The sequence below is a fragment of the Cydia amplana genome, chromosome 7 (assembly GCF_948474715.1).
Source record: "Cydia amplana chromosome 7, ilCydAmpl1.1, whole genome shotgun sequence".
In the NCBI taxonomy this organism is placed as follows: domain Eukaryota; kingdom Metazoa; phylum Arthropoda; class Insecta; order Lepidoptera; family Tortricidae; genus Cydia; species Cydia amplana.
In genome coordinates, this window is record NC_086075.1 from 8,811,556 (window position 1) to 8,833,172 (window position 21,617).

At 37.7% G+C, this 21,617-nt stretch overlaps 1 protein-coding gene across 3 annotated transcripts in view; it reads right to left on the bottom strand.

The window, feature by feature from the left end:
- LOC134649619 (uncharacterized) overlaps positions 1-21,617 on the bottom strand; it is a 171,889-nt gene that overhangs the window by 94,125 nt on the left and 56,147 nt on the right. For 2 of the 3 annotated variants that reach the window (XM_063504449.1, XM_063504450.1), the window contains exons 2-6: positions 13,725-13,816; positions 11,102-11,261; positions 10,606-10,708; positions 9,979-10,144; positions 789-918 (exon numbers count right to left, since the gene is read on the bottom strand). In XM_063504449.1, the coding sequence (XP_063360519.1) occupies positions 789-918; positions 9,979-10,144; positions 10,606-10,708; positions 11,102-11,261; positions 13,725-13,745 (580 nt within the window). In that variant the 5' untranslated portion in view covers positions 13,746-13,816. The remainder of the gene's footprint in view (positions 1-788; positions 919-9,978; positions 10,145-10,605; positions 10,709-11,101; positions 11,262-13,724; positions 13,817-21,617) is intronic. The other variant, XM_063504451.1, reaches the window with a different exon arrangement.

Sequence of the window (21,617 nt, forward strand, 5' to 3'; positions counted from 1 at the left end):
AAAGACTTTCCACTATGAAGCTTATGTAAATACATACTTGGAAATGGCTATCACGATGTTTATTTACGTTTACTTCTTTATAAAATGTCCATGAACCAATGCATGGTAAAAAATTACAACCGGAATAATTGAGATGGGTACTCATTTCCAATAAAATCGCTCAACACAATAATAACCTATGTTTATGTCTGTTTTATTGATGCTTATATTATAATATACGCGCGCGCAGTTAGTAATGTTTGGACGAAAATGAAATAAGCGATTGCACCACGCCAGGGGTGTGCCATCTAGTGTGTGTGATCCGTGACTAGACTAAAGGTTTCGAGCGTTATTCGTAGACAGATGAATCCTGTTAATTCAGTTCAGTTAGCCAAAGGTTTTTTTGTTAAACTGTATGGCGAATTAATCACTTGTAATAATAGAAATCATATAATATTTACGTATGATATGCCGAATCAAAGATACCGCAACGAGTAGGTATATATTGTTATAGTTATGAATTCTATTTTATTGATTTTTGAAAGACTTGTCTAATAGTTTCAATAAGTTTTGATATTTACGCTTAGAATAAGAACAGCATCAGGTACGTAGTAATCTTGATGGTGGTTACAGGAATCTAATAATTTAAAAATAGTCTTGGAAATTTGAGGAAAATTTCACTGGAAACGCAAAAATATGAGAAGTTTCCGATATTTTGATTATTCGCAAGTTTGCGATGGCATATCAGTAATGTTGGTTGTAATTAAGCACCTCTGTACCTTGTGGCAGCACCTAAATGATGTACTTACCCATATCATCAATGAGAGGCGCCATCCGCAAGGTGACGCCGACTAACAGCAGACAGAGGAAGAGCAGGAGGCACGCGGTCACCATGATGGTGTAGCGCGCCCGCCGGGGAAGCTCGTCGGGGTCAAGGACCTGAACGAACAAACAATAGGGATATCCCAAAAATCATTTATTTACAAACAAGATATATACAGTGTATTACTAAAAGAAATTAAAAACTAGCTTAAATATAAAATAGGCCCTTGAGGCATTGTACCAAGGATGCAGGCGACATTTCCTCGCTGTATCGCAATGCTGATACGTTGTGCGAGGTAGCCGCCAGCTCTTCGGTCACCAGTTACGTCAACAATAGGGATTAGAATCGATTGGCAAGTCAAGAGTCTGTTCGGGAAGAGAAGAGTCGTGGAATGTATTGGGCCAGATACATTCCACGACTCTTTATTAATCGAATTGATCCAATCGATGGCACAATAATGATGGTGCACTATCGTCAAGGCGAGCGAGAAATATAAATAAGGTTGAGATTCTAATAAAACTGTAGAGAAAAGTTAATACAATTAGGACGGGTAATTAATTGTTTATTTAGCGTATATTTGCAGAAAAATCTTAATACTATTCTTAATCAGATGTATAATATCATGTAATTGTTGAGTGTTAAGCATAAATTTGTCTAAGAATTTAGCTAAGAAGTAACATTCTTGTTCCATTTGAACTATATAATATGTTGATTGTAAATAGATAGTAGAATTTTAATATATTTATATCAGCTTACAATATTGTTATGTTCATTTTCACAAAGTTGCTAGGATTTCATAAAACTCTTAAACGATTTTTAATAAGTAACAAAAATAAGGGAGCCAAGTCATCGTAAAATAAACTGCTTAAAACTTTCATACAAGCATTCGGAACGTGCATTTCTCCTAATTCACTGGAAACTGTCGTCATGGATTACTAATACTAAATGTGTAACCACCTTTTATTTATTAATATTATGTGTGTCTTATTAATATTAAGTGTTTAACCCACTCGTAAACACGCCTGAAAGTAAAAACCGTAAGTACCTACCTTTTTTTAACAATCACTCAAATCCCGCTCAGACACGGTTAATGCGATGTTCGTAATACTTCCACAAGGGAACGGACAGTTTTAACACTTTTAACACCAGCCACGATATTCGATGACGTTTTAAAGAGGAACATTTTATTCGTGAACCGGTAAGTGGGGTGACATTTTAAGTGAAAGCTCAGACATCATTTGGTGAAGGATTTATTTTTTGTAACCAAGCCAACAAAATTTTTGTCCATCTGAACTACTTCTGCTGGTACCTAGAGTATTTTAAACTTGGATGATGGGACTGATTTTTACTTTTTCCATAGGTACTAATATAATTATACGGAAGTATTTTGTTTCGATTTGTGGCTACCCCTTGGTTTCTTTCAAAAGGGTTTTCATTCTTAACAGAAAATAAGAAAATCGCCTGTCATTTATACATTTGTAATAAACGATTATCATAATTTATAACTTAAGACAGCTCTATCATTTATGCATAGCAGCACAAGATTTAGCATAATCCTTTACTAACACATTTTGTTAACCGTCTCTATATTCCTCCTCCTCCTTGCTTCGTTCTCCTCAGTGTTGGGGGTCGTGACCTTTTATGTGGATCACATGATTCCTATATTACAGTGTGTAATTAATAACCCATTAAATGTTCCCATATTGATGCTTCAGAGTATTCACACCTCGTAAGTTAAACAATAAAATCAGTTATAGAAAGTTAGAAGCGTTGAGGGGACTTATTTCGCCTCAGAGTTCTGACATGATTCAACACTGATTCAACATGATTGAACAATCATTAGAAAGTCTTCAGTGTGATATGACTGAAATGAGTTACGCTCCGGAAATGCACGTCATAGAATTGCAGTAGTAAAAATTAAGCTTTTTAAATTGTTATTGGTCACCTTGCAACTTGACCGGCATGTGTAAACATAGAAAAATTTACAAAAACTCGAAAAACGATTAAACGCTTTACGCATCTCAGGGCCCGATTCGGATTTAGGAACTAGACATCTATTAGATGTCTATTAGACATCACCAAGATACGACAACGATATGTTTAAGATCTAACCTGTCAAATTTGACATTTCCGCGATTCTGGAGATACTCTTGAACGATTTCCACAAGATATTACTTAGAGATCGAATTCACATCTAATAGATATCTAACACGATCTATTGTAAAAGTGACATTGGTTGCCCGAATTGCGCTGCAAAAGAGAACTAGTTGAAATCTAAACTATAACGTATCTAGAATGGATCTAGTACGCGTCGTCTCTTAAATTGTGAATATCTTGAAGTTCGAATACGGCAGTCATACGTTTGTATCGTAAGAATATTACTATTTAAATCGACCGAAGAATAAACGCTCGAATTGTTCACAATAGGTATTATACTTGTAGACGGACACGTAACTCTTTTCTGAAAGGGACACAGCTCTGTGCGTAAGTCTACTTGTGGTTATAAATTATAGAAAAAGACATTCCTACTGATAAACCTACAACCTATAAAAGTAACCTATATATATAACCTGTAAAAATGAAACATTTATAATAATAAAAATGTTCACGCCACGCCTATCCACATTAACTGATCTAAACCTTTTATAATAATTTCAATGTCTTACATTTATTACCCACGGAACGGATGAAATGCCTTCGTACCTACATACGACCAATAGATTCTGACGCTCAGCATCATAAGTGAACCTCAAAACTGCATTAAGCTATTACAGCGCGCCCGACCTCCTCTCGAGAGGAATCAATTTATAGGTACCCTTTTAAGGGTAACATTTATTGCGAACTTGGCCGTCGCGCTCACGTGAGTTTCGATTTTACACACGGTTTTACATACCTAATATGTTGTAAAAGTTTTTGTTAAGCAAAAACGTTCTTCATATACGGTTTTCAGGACGGTATTCATTTCAAACTCAACATATTAAATGATCGAGTTTAGCCTCAATGTTCCAAAGTTTGAAGAGTCTTAACTTTAAAATTTATTAACTACTTAACTCCATAATAATACATCTCACACACCTCACTCCAGGGTTTTTTTTTAAACGGAACCGGTTTTTTTTAACCCAAAATATCCCAATATTTTTAATTATTTTATGCTCTTTACGTAGGATTGAATCATGTAACAACTTCGTATTATTAGATTGTCCCATTAAAAATGAAATAGTAAACCAAAGAACGAAAAAGAATGTAATAATACCGGTATTTTATGTATGAAGAAAAAACCGGTTCCCAGCCTTGCCTTACTCTACATGTCACCTGACTTTCTTAAGTACGCCCACGGGGCTCACGCAAATTTCAGCTCAATTAACCCACGGAACCCGTCATTCTTAGAAACTACGTCGAAATTCTTAACCAATATAAACGTGTACTATATCATCCTGTGACCGCGACAAACATAGGCCTATAACGCAAGTCAGAGCTCATATTGATTTCTTTTTATTTTATTAATGGGTTTTAGGAAAAATGCTCAACTGTCTGAAAATTAGTCATGCCTTTTACATATTCGACTGGTTCGAAATTTGACAAAATTAACAATTAAGTATAAAGATTATATTATTATACATATAAATAAATTAGATTACAGACAGACAAGGGAAACTAAATATTCGCATTAGCTTGTAATAATCAGTTAAACAAGAACATAGCTTGTAGGTCATTATTTGATTTGGTGTAAATCGCATGTCGCCGGCGTTTTTCGGTACAAAACGAAGTTGGATCTTTACCGTGTCTTATACTTATAAGTAGTAAATAAAAAAATATTTATACATGCCGTGTTCCATTTCCCGCTATCTTTAGAAGATCTATGTTTTTTAAGGCTCCAAAGGGTCAAAATGTCACTACCAACGCGTGTCGCCTGATCAGATTTCATCAAAACATGAGCTAAAAGTCAACTTAAATGTCAATTTATGGCTAGTATTTACTCAGTGCCTAAAACTATATTAGTTAGTACATTCATTATTAAATTAAATTGTGTCGTCCAGAACTAAATGGCAACATCGAACATTAGCGGCCCTCGCGGTACCGTCATTCCGTGGATGCTACTTGCACATCATATAGCTGTCCAATAGAAAGCAGTGTTGAGATCCTGCCGCTGCCCCCGCGCGCCCTTCGTCGCCTAGTAATCGACAGTGGGAACACACTTCAACATTTGTGCCCGCATATATTTTATTTTCAAATAATAAGTAGATTACCGTGGAGCCGTTCAAAAAAATAGTCAGGTTCTGTGTGTCTTATTTCTCGGTAAGTGGAAATTATTTTAATATGAATCCTATTTGATACGATGACTTATTCGAACTGTTATGACGTAATAGGAAGAATGTTCTGGAACATTATCTATGTTTAGGGTTATGAGACAAAATGTTAGCTTTTGTCATCACCGTGGTAGTCATTACCATGGAATACCGTAGATATTTCGACCACGGTAATGACTATTTCTCCACGGTAATGACATGGAACGCTGTTTTATTGTTTATCTTCTCTTTTAAGAGAATCTGCCGAAGGAGACTTATTTTTATTTGCTTGTATTTTATTCATATACTATAATATTTTACTTAAAGTGAGAAAATATGTATTAATATTTATAAGGTAAAAATAATAATTTGTCATTACCATGTACAAACGTCATACTAATCACATAAAATGTCATCACCATGGCACTTCTAAAATTTCGAGGTCCATTTCTTCGGAGATAAGTTTCACAGAAAGGGACCATAACGTTTTTCAAAATCCTTGCATCCTAAACACTTGATTATGGCCAAACAAATACCTAAATTAAAGATTTTTCAAATTTTTACCGTGGACATGCCAATTTACACCAAATCAAATAATGACCCTTGTACTTCTAATTCGTATACACCGTGCCTTAAGTATTGCTTTCGATATTTTTTGACATATTCCCGTGATATTTTATATAAGTAACTAGCGACCCGTAGCGAAGGGTTAACAAAATCCGTTGCGTAATTTTAAAGGTCTATGCATACATACAGACAGACAGACAGGAAAGCAACTTTGTTTTATACTATGTAATGATATTAAGTAGGAAGTACACAATGTTTGGCTTACTGCGAGATAGCTCCATACCACAGAACATATTAAAGAGGTTAGAATGGCTATCGCGCGCAGTTAGTATCGGAACCGGTGTCGCCGCTCGTTCCTCTCCACATTTACTAACACTCGCGCAACGGTAGTAAAAACTTGTGTGCCTGGTGAATGGATACGCCTCCTTTAGACAGATTTGATGTCTGGCTTCTTAATCTGAAGGTTATTGTGGCGCAAAAGGCATGTTTACTTCGTTTTTCGGTCAGCACGGGCGAGTAGCATGCGAGCGTTTGCTCAAAAGCGGCGGCGACACGTACCCTGCTCGCATCGCCATTCTAACTTGTTCTGTGCTCCATACTAATAACAGTAATAACCTACGAGTACTTTGAAGATTAGTTTGCAGTAAACATCGCTATTACACACCAGTCATGATGATGACGAAACTGACAAGCTATTATATTATGGGAGGTTAAGCGAGTAAGTTAGTAGGTGTAGGTAATATGGAGCGCAATTTACATAGTTGGTAATTTAGTTTATGAAGTTTCTCAAACAATCATCAATAACAGATATTGCAGTGTATCGAAGTAATATGGAAATATCGAATCCAAAATGTTATATTAAATCGAAGGTTTTCCCTAAAACCATATCAAATTTCCAGCCTTAACCCTCGTCCTACTAACTTTTCTAAAATAATACTGACACGCCCTTGCGTGTTGGAGTTCAAAATTAACCCCTCAAAAGTTTGCGTGAACTTTACACTTCAAAGCAGATTGCGTTTAAACTTTGTCTTTACACCAGTTTGTTTAATAGACAGCGTTTACGATAATTAAATTAATTTTGTAGAGGTTTAGGTTGAATTGCAATATAAATGTCAGTTAGGGTTATGCTGTGTGAGTTGTTTTTAATCGTTTTATGAGTAAAGAACAGTTTTAGTGTGATTATTTTTGATTACATCTCTCGAGATTTGCATTAAAAGTACTTTTGTATCTCTATGCAAGAGTGTTTGCCTTCTCCTAAGTAGAAACTAGAAGCCTATTTGAGAAGCGGTCGTCCACGGTCGTCTTAAGACTCTTAAGTTTTTGTCATTTTGGCTACGGAATCCGAATAAGTTGCAAAGCAAGCAGCTGCATTTTCCGACCAACATTTTAATTAGTTAATATTTTATTTGTTTATTCAGTGCTCCACGCTCTTATAAAATACTCAACCCGAGCGAAAAACTGAATAACAATCTTATTGAAATTTCACAATCTTAGCGAACTATATTTCAAACACGGAATTGGTAAAACAATCGGCCAAGTGCGAGTCGGACTCGCGCACGGAGGGTTCCGCACCATCAACAAAAAATAGAGCAAAAAAATCGTTTTTGTTGTATGAGAGCCCCCTTAAATATTTATTTTATTTTATTTTTAGTATTTGTTGTTATAGCGGCAACAGAAATACATCACCTATGAAAATTTCAACTGTGTAGCTATCACGGTTCGTGAGATACAGCCTGGTAACAGACGGACGGATGGACGGACGGACAGCGGAGTCTTAGTAATAGGGTCCCGTTTTTACCCTTTGGGTACGGAACCCTAAAAAGCAAGGATTTTAACTGCCAGCCACTCGCTAGGGGGGTTCACTGTTCGTAGGCGCTTTTCGCTAGATACGGTTTTTCCCGTGTTATCGGCTACGCTCGTAGCGCGTAGCTTGCGCTGGCACTGAATGTGTTAAGGTGCAGTAGGTTCAGCCACCAGAGTTTTTGAAAAATCGTATCTTCGTCGTCGTAATCTTTTTCTATATGTCAATATCCACAGAGGAAAATGGGGTCTACGTTTGTATGGAGAAGCGATCGACCCCTTTCGTCGTAATGCCAGCTTGGTTTCAGTATCGCAATTATAATATCCTCTTATAATACTGTGAAAGTTGCTAAAATATTGTTTGCTACTACTGACTGGCCAGACTATATATGAATTATATAATGTTGGTATAAACTAACTACTAACCGAGTCAAAGTCAAAACTCAAAGTCAGTTGTTAATTTTTATTAAATTACCATAGTATCAATTCTCTTTGATAGCAATTGATAGTACACTTACACAACGTATATTAACTTATTTTTTCTACTCCAGCACTTAAATGTGTCAATTAAATGACTGACAGTGATATCTAAAGCAATGTCATTTGAATGATTTGTCTATAGGCTCATAAGATGACTGCTAGCAGTCATCTTATGAGTATAATACAACTGCTTTATTTTTTTTAAAGATACAAGTTCCGATCATCTTGATTGAAAGAGGTATGTTTTCATTTACAATAATAACTCTTTTTTTTTTTAAATAATAACTCAATTTTTTTTAAATAATAACTCTTTTTTTTAATAATAACTCTTTTTTTTTGCTGCAGCTGTCATAGAAAAAGTAATGTATGCAACAGCTCATAATTGGTTCTTAAAATTCTCGGGTCTTTTTTTACAAAACTCGACTACGTCTCGTTTTGTAACTTCGACCCTTGAATTTTAAGAACCCTTATTATATCACTGTTGCATAAACTACTATTAAGAAGCACATCAAAGTCATTGCTTGTTTGATGATCAAACAAGCAATGACCTCTAGTGTTATTCACGCAAACTGGGCAGACGTTAGCATATGTTAGTAAGGTATATAAGCTTTGTGAGCGCCATCTGGTTAAAATGCTTAGAACTAAAGCCACTCAGAGTTCACTAAATTTATACCCAAGTCATGCATTTTCCGTGAGATGGCGCCTTTAAAAATGTGTTGTAATAAATATTATGTCGGTACCATAGAGAAAAAAATACATAGAGTGCTCACTCCATACATCAGTTTTAGTACCAAAAAGACTATTAGCATCTAGCATCGAGTAGCGGAACTATCAGTACTGCTACTTGACAATAGATGTCGCCACCGACCGGAAAGTCTTATGCTGTTGAGATAAGACTTTCCGGTCGGTGCTACATCTATTGTCAAGTAGCAGTACTGATAGTTCTGCTACTCGATGCTAGATGTAGACACTGAAATTAATAGTCTGAACTGATGTATGGAGTGAGCACTCTATGTATTTTTTCTCTATGGTCGGTACAGAAATTATAAACTTTCCATTAATTTACTACAGAGGTCGCTACTAAGTTCTAAAAACTCGAATACCGGCTTGGCATGTAAGCCACTCAACAAGTTCTTTGAATTTTTCGAAGCGTGAAGTTTTTGCTATCAATGCAGCCCCGTACCGGGCAAGTAGATGAAGTAAGTAGGTCAAAGATGGAAGTGCCTGGAATAAACATAAGAGCTTCACTGTGACTAATGTTCGTGTAGATGATCGCATTGCTACCAGTTTGGCACTTAGGTAGACCGCCACTTAGGTACTTGTAGGCTAAAAGTTGTAGGTATAACTAGATTGCTTGTTGGTGGTGGAGACGAGCCGGAGCGCCTACCGCGAACCACGTTCGACGTGTTGCCTCCCTGTCACACTTACGTACGAATTTACAAGTGCGACAGAGAGGCAACACGTCGAACGTGGTTCGCGGTAGACCCTCGGGTCCGGTGCTCGTACGGCATCACCGCGGCCTCCAACGCCTTCAGGTTTCCAGCTCTAAAAACACACGTGTTCCTACATGGGTTACTACTTTGCGAGGCTAATCGAGGACTGGCGTCCGTTGGCTCGTGGGTGGACGATATTCGGAAGATTGCGGGTCACTTCTGGATGAGATTGGCTCAGGACCGGGATAGGTGGCGTACTCGAAGAGAGGCATATGCTCAGCAGTGGGCGATAAAAGGCTGACATGATGATGGATCGAGGACAGAAAGGAAGAGCGTGATACGGTGCTCGTCTGGCAGCACAACATCCGCCCTTGCGTCACTGCCGTCGCCATTCCTTCCATTCCAGCTCGAACACCTTCGGAATACATACATATAGCTACCTCGTACGCGTATAAATTTGGTCTGCTCGTTGATCATGGATTCCAGCAGCGTGCGGTGCTTGCGCGACAGCGGTGGCGCGATTTCACCGCATGCACCATCGCCGTCACCATTTCAGGTCGAAAACCTCCAGACTGTCCAGGACTGGTATACATATATATCTCTCACTTACGTGTATAACTTTAGCCTGTTCGTCGATGGCGGAGACCAGCAGCGTGCGGTGCTTTCTCGGCTGCGCGGCGGCGGCGGCGGCGGCGCGCTGTCGCCGTTTACGCCGACGCCGTCGCCGCTCCAGCTCGAGCGCCTCCGGACTGTCCAGATCACTGTCGAACATTACACTGTTTCATGTTAGAATGGGATTCTCAATCATACATTGCTACGTACTAAACGAAGTTTAATGCGCGGTAAACACGGAATTCACAGAACCGATTATTAAGAGTGACACGAACCCGCTGCTATAGAATCGAAGTTAAGCTCTCATATGCATGCTTGTAAATTATGCATGAAACTTGGCATGAACATTTTACGTAACATATATGTATATTATCTGGTCGTAGTTTTTGTTGCTAAATAAGTATTTATAGCTATGATGTCACGCAACTGGGCTGAACTGGGCTAATTATAGTTATAATTAGCACCCCTAGCACATGATTGGCGCGACGATATCTCGCGACGAGATAGACTGTACCCATCTTTTTCGAACTATTTTAATAAAAGAGGGACGGTTAGTCTATCTCGCCGCGAGATACTATCGCGCCAATCATGTGCTAGCCCGGCTGTAGATGATGTAGATACATACTCGGGGTGCATGTGCAGCTTGAGGTTCTTATGCTTGCGGTGCTCGTGCTCGCACCAGTGGGAAGGCAGCATGTCGCCCGGGCTACCCACCATCGACGCCTCTTCTGAAACACCAAACATTACTGTTATTACTTATTAGCTTATTACGGATACGCAGGTCAGAAGCAATGTCCGACTCTTGTGAAACGAGTAAGGAAACATGTGAGAGAATTTGGACGGAGTGTATATGGGCTCTAGTATCTCGGAAATGCACGAATGTCTACGCAAGAGTCTAATCTCTTACCGACTTCATGGTCCTGCAGCAGCAGCAGCCTGCTAAGCGTGCAACGCATGCTCCTGCTCCTGCTCATTGTGCAGGGCGCGCGGCTTGCGCTCCACCAGGGCCACCAGCACCGCCTCGAGCCGCGCCGCGCCTATCTCCTCCGTGCATACTACCATATAGTTATAGTGACAGATATAGTATTCTCTGTCGTATGTCTAGACTACAAGGTACTGACCGTCCACATGGTCCCGCAGCAGCAGCAGCAGCGGATGCCGCAGGCGGCGCCGCGCCTGCTCATTGTGCAGGGCACGCGCCTTGCGCTCCACCAGGGCCACCAGCACCGCCTCGAGCCGCGCCGCGCCCGTCTCCTCCGTGCATACTGCTTTGTCAACCGTCTGGAACGTTATGGAACAAGGTAAATTTTATGAGAAAGGAGCAACATGCAGTATTTCTTCGAGAGTTGATTGGATACAAGTAGTCGGTTTTAACCCGACCGTTTAATACTTTATATGTCATCGCATAGTTAGTAGTACACATGGCGGACTTAATATGTTAAGGAACTCAACCGATGGGATAAACCAGAAAGATTTATTAGGTTATTTTAAAGTCAAGTAAGTACTAAAATTATTTCAACCTCGAGTTTTGTACCTGCGAAACTCGTCCGTAAATCTTTGACTAGACGATATTCCGAGAGCGAAAGTCGAGTAAAACGATAAGATGAATAAGAAATAAAAGCTCCTAGGAACAAATTTCAAAAATTGTAATGCTCTTCTAGTCGGCGGTCGGATAAAAAAGTTAAACCAATTTTGTGTCTACGTACATAAACTAACACGGATTATTATCCAAGTTGGAGTCTAGCGCTCTGATTACTCCCCTAAGCCAGAGCTCGAACTCCTTATCTCTAATGATGCGTTAACTACTAACTATGTATACCAAGTTTGTTTGGAGCAATTAAAAGTTTGCTCACTGCGGAAATGTTAGGAGTCGCCCACACGGTGTCTTGTTTACAGCAACAAGCTGTTGTGCTTCTTAGTACATATATAAAATATATATGGAAAAAGAAAACCCTGTAAGATTCGAAAACCCTCACCAACTTTTAGTATTTGGTATGGTATAGTACTGACAGAGGTCATCATCTTCCTCGCGTTGTCCCGGCATTTTGCCACGGCTCATGGGAGCCTGGGGTCCGCTTGGCAACTAATCCCAGTAATTGGCGTGGGCACTAGTTTTTACGAAAGCGACTGCCATCTGACCTTCCAACCCAGAGGGTAAACTAGGCCCGTATTGGGATTAGTCCGGTTTCCTCACGATGTTTTCCTTCACCGAAAAGCGACTGGTAAATATCAAATGATATTTCGTACATAAGGGCGCCGATTTTTGAATTTCGACCGCTCGATTTCATCACTCGAATATTGGTGGAAAACGGCGAAATGTTAATTTTTGAAATACGAGCGATAGACATTAGGAATCTAGTGGTATTGACCACTCGTTTTCAATTCTATTCGTAGAATTTAAATGCCTAGTAATGGAGATATTATTGAACGCAATACACGAAATCGAGCGGTCGAAATTCAAAAATCGGCCCCAAGTTCCGAAAAACTCATTGGTACGAGCCGGGGTTCGAACCCGCGACCTCCGGATTGCAAGTCGCACGCTCTTACCGCTAGGCCACCAGTACTGACAGAGGTATGTCACTTAATTTTTCGGATGCGCTCTGCTCGCCGAATAATTGCTACAATTGACAGACTAGCTAGAGAGAAAGAGCGAGAGAGAGAGAGCCAATGCGTCATGTGTCAACGTGACTACGATTAGAAAACGACCTTCCGCTGTCAAACATCGGTCGTTAGACACTGAGAATCATCTGCTGTACGTAGTACCTACCTAAGTATTTTTTGTGTTATGTACCTATTGAGGGTTTCTGGATCTCTTTTAGCATTTCCCATAAGTATATCTATCCGCAGCGTAGCTTCGAGCTTCCAAGGGATTTGAGCAATGAGCACTGAGACTGCCCACATCTTTGCATTTGTTTAATAGACGCTGTTTGCCCCGCTCGAGCACCCACTTAGTTTGCACGCTGGTCCGTTTACACACTAAGGTGGACGCGTATGTTCCCTAATAATAGGCTACATGACTAATTTTCATTTATGGTATCAATCGATCGGGTTTGTTTTTAGGATCAAATGTCTATATGGGACCCATTGCATTAAAGTAACACAAAAGTCAGAAATTGTAGTCAAAGGCCGACAGTCGCACTTCACTCGCGAAACGCCCTATACAAAACGGCAAGGGAACGTGACGTCAAGGTCTCTGGGAGCCCATCTTGTAGTATGGACAAAACTAGAAAATTGCGTTTTTGTCGGTGAAATATTGCGTTTAAATGTTTATAGTTGCTATACAATATTTTTTTGGATGAAATGTAAGGAATCGAATGGTAGGTACCCTTACTTTTATCGTTTTTGGAAGTTAAAAAAAACTTAAATGGGTTTTGAAATGGGTTTTTACCTGTAAATAAAGAACTATTATTATTATTATTAAATTTTAAAACTTTCAGGTCCTGTATTTTTGTAAATTTTCAATATTTTATTTTAATATCCACATTATTGTGATAAATTGCTCGTTTGCTATCTAGTTTACTAGATTTTGTTATAAAACTCAACATGTGTCATCATCCCTATTACTTATAGTATATGTGACATCCCACGGATAAAGGTACCTTATGGCCGTTGGCGCTTACGCTATTATTAACGCCACTGCGCCGCCGCGCGCTATTATTATTGCGGCGCTATGCGACGTAAGCGCCAACTGCCATAAGGTACTTTTTGCCGTGGAACGTCACATATGTATACTTAATTACTTACTTCGGTCGAGGGCTGTCGCATGGTGAGCGCGCGGCCGGCGCATGTGGCCGATCATCGCGTCGTCCCGGCTGCTACCTTGCGCCACCCCGCTTCTGGAAATAAACAGATACCTGCGTTACATTTGGTGCCCATCAGAATCAACATAACCTCCCGTCCTCACACTGTATTTCGTGGACCAAACAATTTGGAGGAGGCGACGCTACCGAAAATCTGAAGTATCACAAAGGCAAAGTAGACGATATGCCCATTTGAGCATATTACTTGCTGGCAAGAAACATTATGTATAATTGGAGTATACAAACACACGACGCAGATGGTTAAATTGCATTTCACCAACCATATCCCGAGGACTATAAGGAAACTTAACTTTCTTTCTAAACCTAAACATTTTTCTCCCGGTGAGCTGCGTTAAGTTCTAGATAAGATAAGAGTTTTCCCGGTGCGTAGAATCTACGCACCACACATCGTTACGCGTCTACGAAGCGTCTGCTATCTGATAGCAAACGCTTCGTAGACGCGTAACGACAATGTGTCGTCATTAGCGCTAAAGTACTTAATGGGTTATAACATTAAAAAGTTGCATCTAACTTGCAATCCAGCATTAAAACAGGGCTAAAGCCTCGACACATTATACATTTACCGGCTAAGCCTTTGAGGGCGATCTAGTTCCACATAAAATGCCACTTGATGTAGACACATTGCGCACGCCACCGCTGAATGGGAACTTGAATACGGATCAACCACTGATTGCTTCTCTATAGAAAGCGCACGATCCTACGAATTTAGAAAAGTTACTGCTCGTCATCATGCCAAGCCAATGCACGATACGACACGTTAAGCACGTTAATCTCCAAGTATCTTTTCGTTAAGTAGGACTAATCGGCCAACGTAATCTACAACATACAGCGCCTCATGAGTATGGTTTTGACGTTTTATGACTAAAAAAAGGAAAATACCACAGTTCACCGCTTGTAAACAAAAATAGTTCCACAAACATGACCCGTTGAAGTACATCAATACATATTGTAAAACAAAGTCCCCTGTCGCGTATGTCTGTCTGTATGTTCGCGATAAACTTAAAAACTACTCTACGGATTTTCATGCGGTTTTCACCTATTAATAGAGTGATTCTTGAGGAAGGTTTTGGTGTATAATTTGTAATGGTTTTGTGTAAATTTGTTGAAGTACCCGTGCGAAGCCTGGCGGGTCGCTATTTAGTAGTTATTATTGTGACGGTTACACAATAAACAGTACGACGCAACTACCCGCTAGCTTCACTCCATAGGGAAGTGTCATGGCGTGCGCGTGGCTGCGGAGTGCACAAGCGATAACAGTTGTTTCATTTGGTCACCCAGTACACAACGGCGCCTGGACGTCACAGATGGCGACGAGGATAAAACATCACCAAAAAAAAAAATTACGAAAAGGAAAGGTAACGGTGGCGGAAAAAAAACAAAATACCTAAGGTATGGAAATCCTAACCTAATAGCTACCGTAGTTGTCCATTTGCTCCCGAGCTCCCGATTGTATTCAGGCAATACAAAAGTTTGGGCGAGGTGATATTCGGTGTAACGAGTGACGTACGGTTGTACATAATACGGAAATATTAAAATTGCAACGACTTTGTTACGTAACTAGGTTATGAAATTCCAAACTCACGTCAGAGGAGTATTAAAGAAACTAGTGCAGAATTTAAATATTAGTGCAAAACTGTAAAAAGGTAGATCTTGTACCTATACCTAATTTTATACCTACTTAGGGCGACATGTATTACCCTATGAGGTACAGAACGTTACGGCCCAAAGCATCTGTAATTTTCTGGATGCAACGGGCATTAGTAATGAACTTTAAAGGGCCGTCACCATAGATCAATACGTGGTCGACGTGACACTCAAAGGCCCGATACCACCCCAATAATAATAAATATAAATACCTAATTTTATAGTTTTGTTTACAATCAATGTTAATAAAAACAATGATGTATATGCACAGTTGATTTTGTCGACTGTTTACATAAGAACAATAGTTAACTTTACAACTATTTAGTGAGTAATTGATGGTAGGTAGCTCGGGAGGAATGTTTACCAAGCAAAGAAGAAATATGCGCTTGCTTATTACACTAACTCTTTGACAGTAGCTACTGTTCGTGAGCCTGGTTACCAATTGTAAATCCAAAAGTGCAATCAATGCAAGATAGATCAATAATTGGGAAAATCCTACAAAAAATAATGTACTCATGTTGCATTATTAGAATGATGTGGCACCGGTGTATTAATTTTTCCATGAAGTGACAGAAACGAATATGCTGATGGTTTGCGTGTTACAAATACAGTTGGTACATGGTTTATTTTCTGACTCAAAATCGTATATTAGAATTCATATGATATAAAGGGTAAATAATCAAACTATCTTCGCGGAAATCACGATTATTATGAGTTGTTGTGTATTTGCCGTTCATACTTAAAATATACCTACCTACTTAGTTGTGTAATTACTAAGATATTTTTACATAAGGAAACCTATTGAGAAACCTGCATATTAAGTCGGTATAGTTGTATACATTTTTGGGGACCTTATGTCCTAAAAGAAATATTGTTCGATTAAAATTGTGATGGGTAGGACATCAATTTAAAATGAGTTTGTATGAGTACCTCATTTTCTAAAATGAGGTGTTACAATGTCTTACTTCAAATGAGGTGAGGTACTAGCATATTTTCAGCGTCGACTATTCCATTAATTCCAACGGCGACAAAAATATTTAATGTATGTACATACTTATGTATTCATCACTTCCTTTATAAATAAATAAATAGTAACATTTAATTGGAGTGCAATTCTGGAGGTTAAGAATAGAACTTTTAGGAGAAAGATAATTTTAGAATCAAGTAAAATTAATAGAGGAGTGAAGTAAGACATTTTTGCGGTACGAAGTACTGCGACAAATTAACAAAATGAGTGGTACAAATGAGGTGCCTCACGAGTGAGCGACTCAACACTAGATTAAAATAACCTGTTATAATACTTATAATCAATTGAAATGGTATGAATCGCTGTTACCTAACTTGGTGTCGACTTAACATGTATTTATATATACATAGGTAAGGTAAGGTAAGGTAAGGTAACGGATCAGTAAAATTATCAAGGACCGTTACGATGTCAAGTGAGTCAAGAACTATAGATATGTACTTAGACTGATGAATGCCGAGGGCTTTGTTATTGTTTTACTGTAGGAGTAGACACGTAAACTCAGCATCAAATGAATTGAGTAGTAAGTCGGAGTCGGACTAACAAGAAAAATAAATTACAAGAAGTAAACTGTACATCACATCTATGCTGCAGTTGGTATAATTAACTACTAATGACGCAAAACAAATAATTAGTAGGATGGAACGTTCAACTAGTACTAGCAACACAAATAAGTAGTAGGTTGAAGTGTTCAACTGGTACTAGCAAAACAAATAAGTAGTAGGTTGATATGTTCAACTGGTACTAGCAAAACAAATAAGTAGTAGGTTGAAATTGTTCAATTGGTACTAGCAAAACAAATAATTAGTAGGTTGAATTGAAACGTTCAACTGGTACTGGCAAAATAAATAAGTAGTAGGTTGAATGTTCCACTGGTACTAGCAAAATAAAATAAATGATACAGCGAAATCATAACGCTTACCTACGATATAAACAAGTTATAATTAGTATTATGTTCAACTACCCAGTACTAACAAGCCAAAAGGGTCAAATGTACCTAGTAACAAGTCTAGTAGACGCGATATAGAGTTGGTTGGTACTAACGATAGGATCTTGTCATAGGTCATCCAAAATGTCCCAGATACCACCATTAGACTTAATAGGGAGGCAAAATAGTAATAAACTGACATAATGTTAGTAGAGTAACCTGCTATGTATTTATTTAATTCAAAATTATATAATAAGTAGCGAAAATTATATAATTGGTGCCTCTGCCTACTGTTCCAGTTCACTTAAGGCGTAGGTATAGATGGATGGCCTCGGGAATAGGCATACCTACTAATATAGATTCAGGTAGATTTTCAATTTTACAAATATATGTGAAAAAATATTTCCTGTAAAGTACTACAATTTAACCTTCCTCTAACTTGTACCCGTATCATAAATTTACGGCATTTTGCAGATGTTCGTATAGGTAAGTACTCAATGTATCAGCTTAAATAAAAACGAACAAAGCAAGTATATAAAGTATACGACGACTTAATAGACGGTATTCCGATTAAAGATTGTTGTAGCCATTCTGTTGGAACAGTTAGAGGACGCGTTAAATTATAGTTTAAGAGAAACAAGCAGGTGACCAGGATAATAATGCATTTTGCGCAGCCGTGGAAACTGTGGAACACAGAGGCATGCCTAAACTGCCCAAATAAAATCTATAAATAGATGAGGATATACAATTCCTTCAAAATCGTATATGACCCAGATTTCATATTATAAATTCCAATCCCAATCTATTTTAAAGCCGGAATACATGATTCTATTGAATAATAATCAGGACAAAGCTCAATCACAAACCCAAGTACAAAAGGTACGTAAATAGATGCGCTGGCCCTGTCATAATACATCATGTCATGTAGTACCTAAAGTCAATGCTGTAAAAACGGGAGTGGCGATGCGTGGAGCCTTGCACAGTGAGGAAGCACAGCTTACTAACTATACTACGAAACTATACCCAAGGCAAACATGACTTAGGTACTAACAGCAAAACTCTAGTGAACAGCGGTTAACCTAATGCCTTGTAAATAGACATACGACTTTTGTCGGTTGACAGGTAGATGACGAAGTACCTTTTAAGTACCTAGGTAGTAGGTACACCTACTCAGATTAAGATGAGTGATATGTGTGATGTGATGACTAATTATAATTAGGTGTAATTAAAAAGGCAATTTACTGGAACATATATTTCCCTATTTCAGTCACATGCATAAAACTACAATAATTAAGGATGCCAAAACGCTTAGGTATGCGGTAGAGACAATACATACATTGAAAATTATACATAGTCTCAGAACCGATACATTAAAACAAAACAGAAACAATCAAATAAGTAAATAGTGTGTCTGAGTAGGTATACATTAGAAAATAAAAACAATAAGTATTCGAATTAACCGTGATCTTGATCGCCCTCAATGACAGTGCCTGATTGATGTTTAATTAGTTGAGACTAACTAATTTAGTAAAACTAGTAGATTAAAGTTGCATCTAGAGCCACTTCATGGATCTACCCAAGAGCACACATATATGGTACTAATCTACACTAAGACCCAAAAGACCAAAACCCTAGGTCATATCAAACAGAACCGTTAAACGTAACGCTAAAATGGTAAAGTAAACATTCGAACAGTGTATTCTTGTGTACCTACTTACTCTGTATTTCATGGGATCATGGTTAAGATAATGGAGTTCCATTGGTTCGTTGTAAGATGTTTATTGAAGTTAAATGACATACTTACCAATGACAGGACATACGAAACAGACATACAAGGTGTGTATGTTTCAGGTTTATAAAATATGTTGCAACTGTTGCAAGTAATTGAAATAAACCGAAGAAAAAGTGTATACAAATATTAATATTTATGTGATGGTCTGACAGTAATTGTTGTGGAAATAATACTTACCGGCTTACTAGTTGAAAAATCAGCTTCCGATTAGTAAGAAGGAATTACGTTATTTTCATAACATAAATTGTAATTATGATTCTTCGCAAAAGTTGCTAGATTAATATTACATTCGATATTATATTTGCTGTGTTACTTTTTGAGTAATAGAATGAATAAAATAAATATTTGGATTAATTGATGTCAATATTATATTATCCAAGTATTACATATAATTAAAGTACGATAATTAGATATGATTATGATTAGATAATAACAATGGTCAAATAGGCAGGTAAATCTTAGTAGGTACCTAACAAATTAATTATATATAAATATATTTATATAGATTATTGTTTGCTTAACCTATTCACAAGTAAAACTAAATATACTTGACGTGGTACCTCTACTATGAATAGAGTAACATTGCTACTTTATTTGACATTGGATTATCTATAAGTATTATAAATTGCATCATATATATTAACATCATACAAGACAAGTAAAACTGAGTCAATCAGTTATTGCCAGTAAGTAACTAATGTCCAAGACGCTTGGCAAGTTTACAATTTTATTGTACCTAAATCATGAAATAGGTATTAATTTAGTAAAATATTATATTGTATGCTAATGTTAATACCTGTAAATGTGTAAGCATCAAAAGGAAAATGTAGTAATTAAGGCTTTTAAAATAATTCTTTGAATTATATTCAAGTTAATAAAAGGACTTAGACTCAAAACTGCAAATAGGAGAAGGAGAGGGACTGACACATAAGAAATTGTAAAAGTAAAATAGAGATAGAGATCTTTATTTTGCATCCAATGTACATATTTATATTACATACGAGTAAACTACATAGTAACATACAGGCACATGGACCCTGGTAGGGTATCGCAAGAAATATTTGTAACAAATCAAATTATAAGTTTTATGTGGCAAGCATAACATGACTTAAAGTAAATTAAAAGTCGGTAACAATTAGGAATAATCAAATAATAGTTTTACAGGTTTAAAAGCTTGCTAGTGTTGGAAAATATTTATTATTTAACAGTTGTAAAATGGATCCACACTTCGCCGAGTTTCTTACGCCGGTTCTTCTCGGGTCTGAGGTTAACTTTTCCGAACCGGTGGTAGTATACCTAGATTGGAAAAATAAATCAACGTAGCGAGTATAAGATAATAAGATAAACTGATTTATTGTTGCATGGTCATGCATGGTTAATATATAAAGTAAAATAAATAAATTGTTATAAAAAGGGAGAGATGTGACGGTTACACAATAAACAGTACGACGCAACTACCCGCTAGCTTCACTCCATAGGGAAGTGTCATGGCGTGCGCGTGGCTGCGGAGTGCACAAGCGATAACAGTTGTTTCATTTGGTCACCCAGTACACAACGGCGCCTGGACGTCACAATTATAAAATCGTGTAGGATGATAATGGTCGGTCTCCTGACAAGGTGAACGTGCTGCAATGAGAATCAATCTTGCGGAGGTAATCTACGAAATACGGACCAGCCTTTCAGTTTTAGGTCGGTTTTCACTTCGTAATACTTTGCATGTCAAGAACAAAATGCCAAAGTGATTTATTCAGTAGAACGTCGATTGATTGTTAGGAATAGGCTATTTTTATACGTTTCAGAATAATACCCGCCTACTTTTTTTGTCAGTTACAAAGTTTCTTTGTTCCCTCGAGTTTCCGACACGAGGTTTTCATTTGAATAAATTTTATTTTTAACGTGTTACCTAATTGAATTACTTTTTAAAAGTAAATCTTTCAATACACGCCGCGTCAAATCTAGACACTTCATTCATAATGATCAGGGGTCGGACAAAAAGTGCGGATGACGTCAAACCACTTATAGGATGATTTCAAATAGTATTTTTGATTTTCATAAACAATTATCACTTATCATTTATCAACCTCTTTATTAAACGATATCGCCACTTGAAATGAGTAAGTACGTTTTTGACTGACACATTGTCAATCAGATGAACAATAAATTGACTTCGTTATTGTTTAGCTATTGTATCTTCACGATTATATTTAGCTAAAATTTATATTTACTAATGTATAAGAAAACGCTCTAAAATGTCATCTTTACTCGAATATTGTGGCAAGTTTCGTGAAATTTATTTTATTCACTACATCACCCTACCACCTGTATTATTAATTCCATGGATTTATTTACGATTACTTTGTTACTTCATTAATACTACTTTGTTACTACATGTCACACGGAAGTTTAAATACAAACTCAAACATCATCC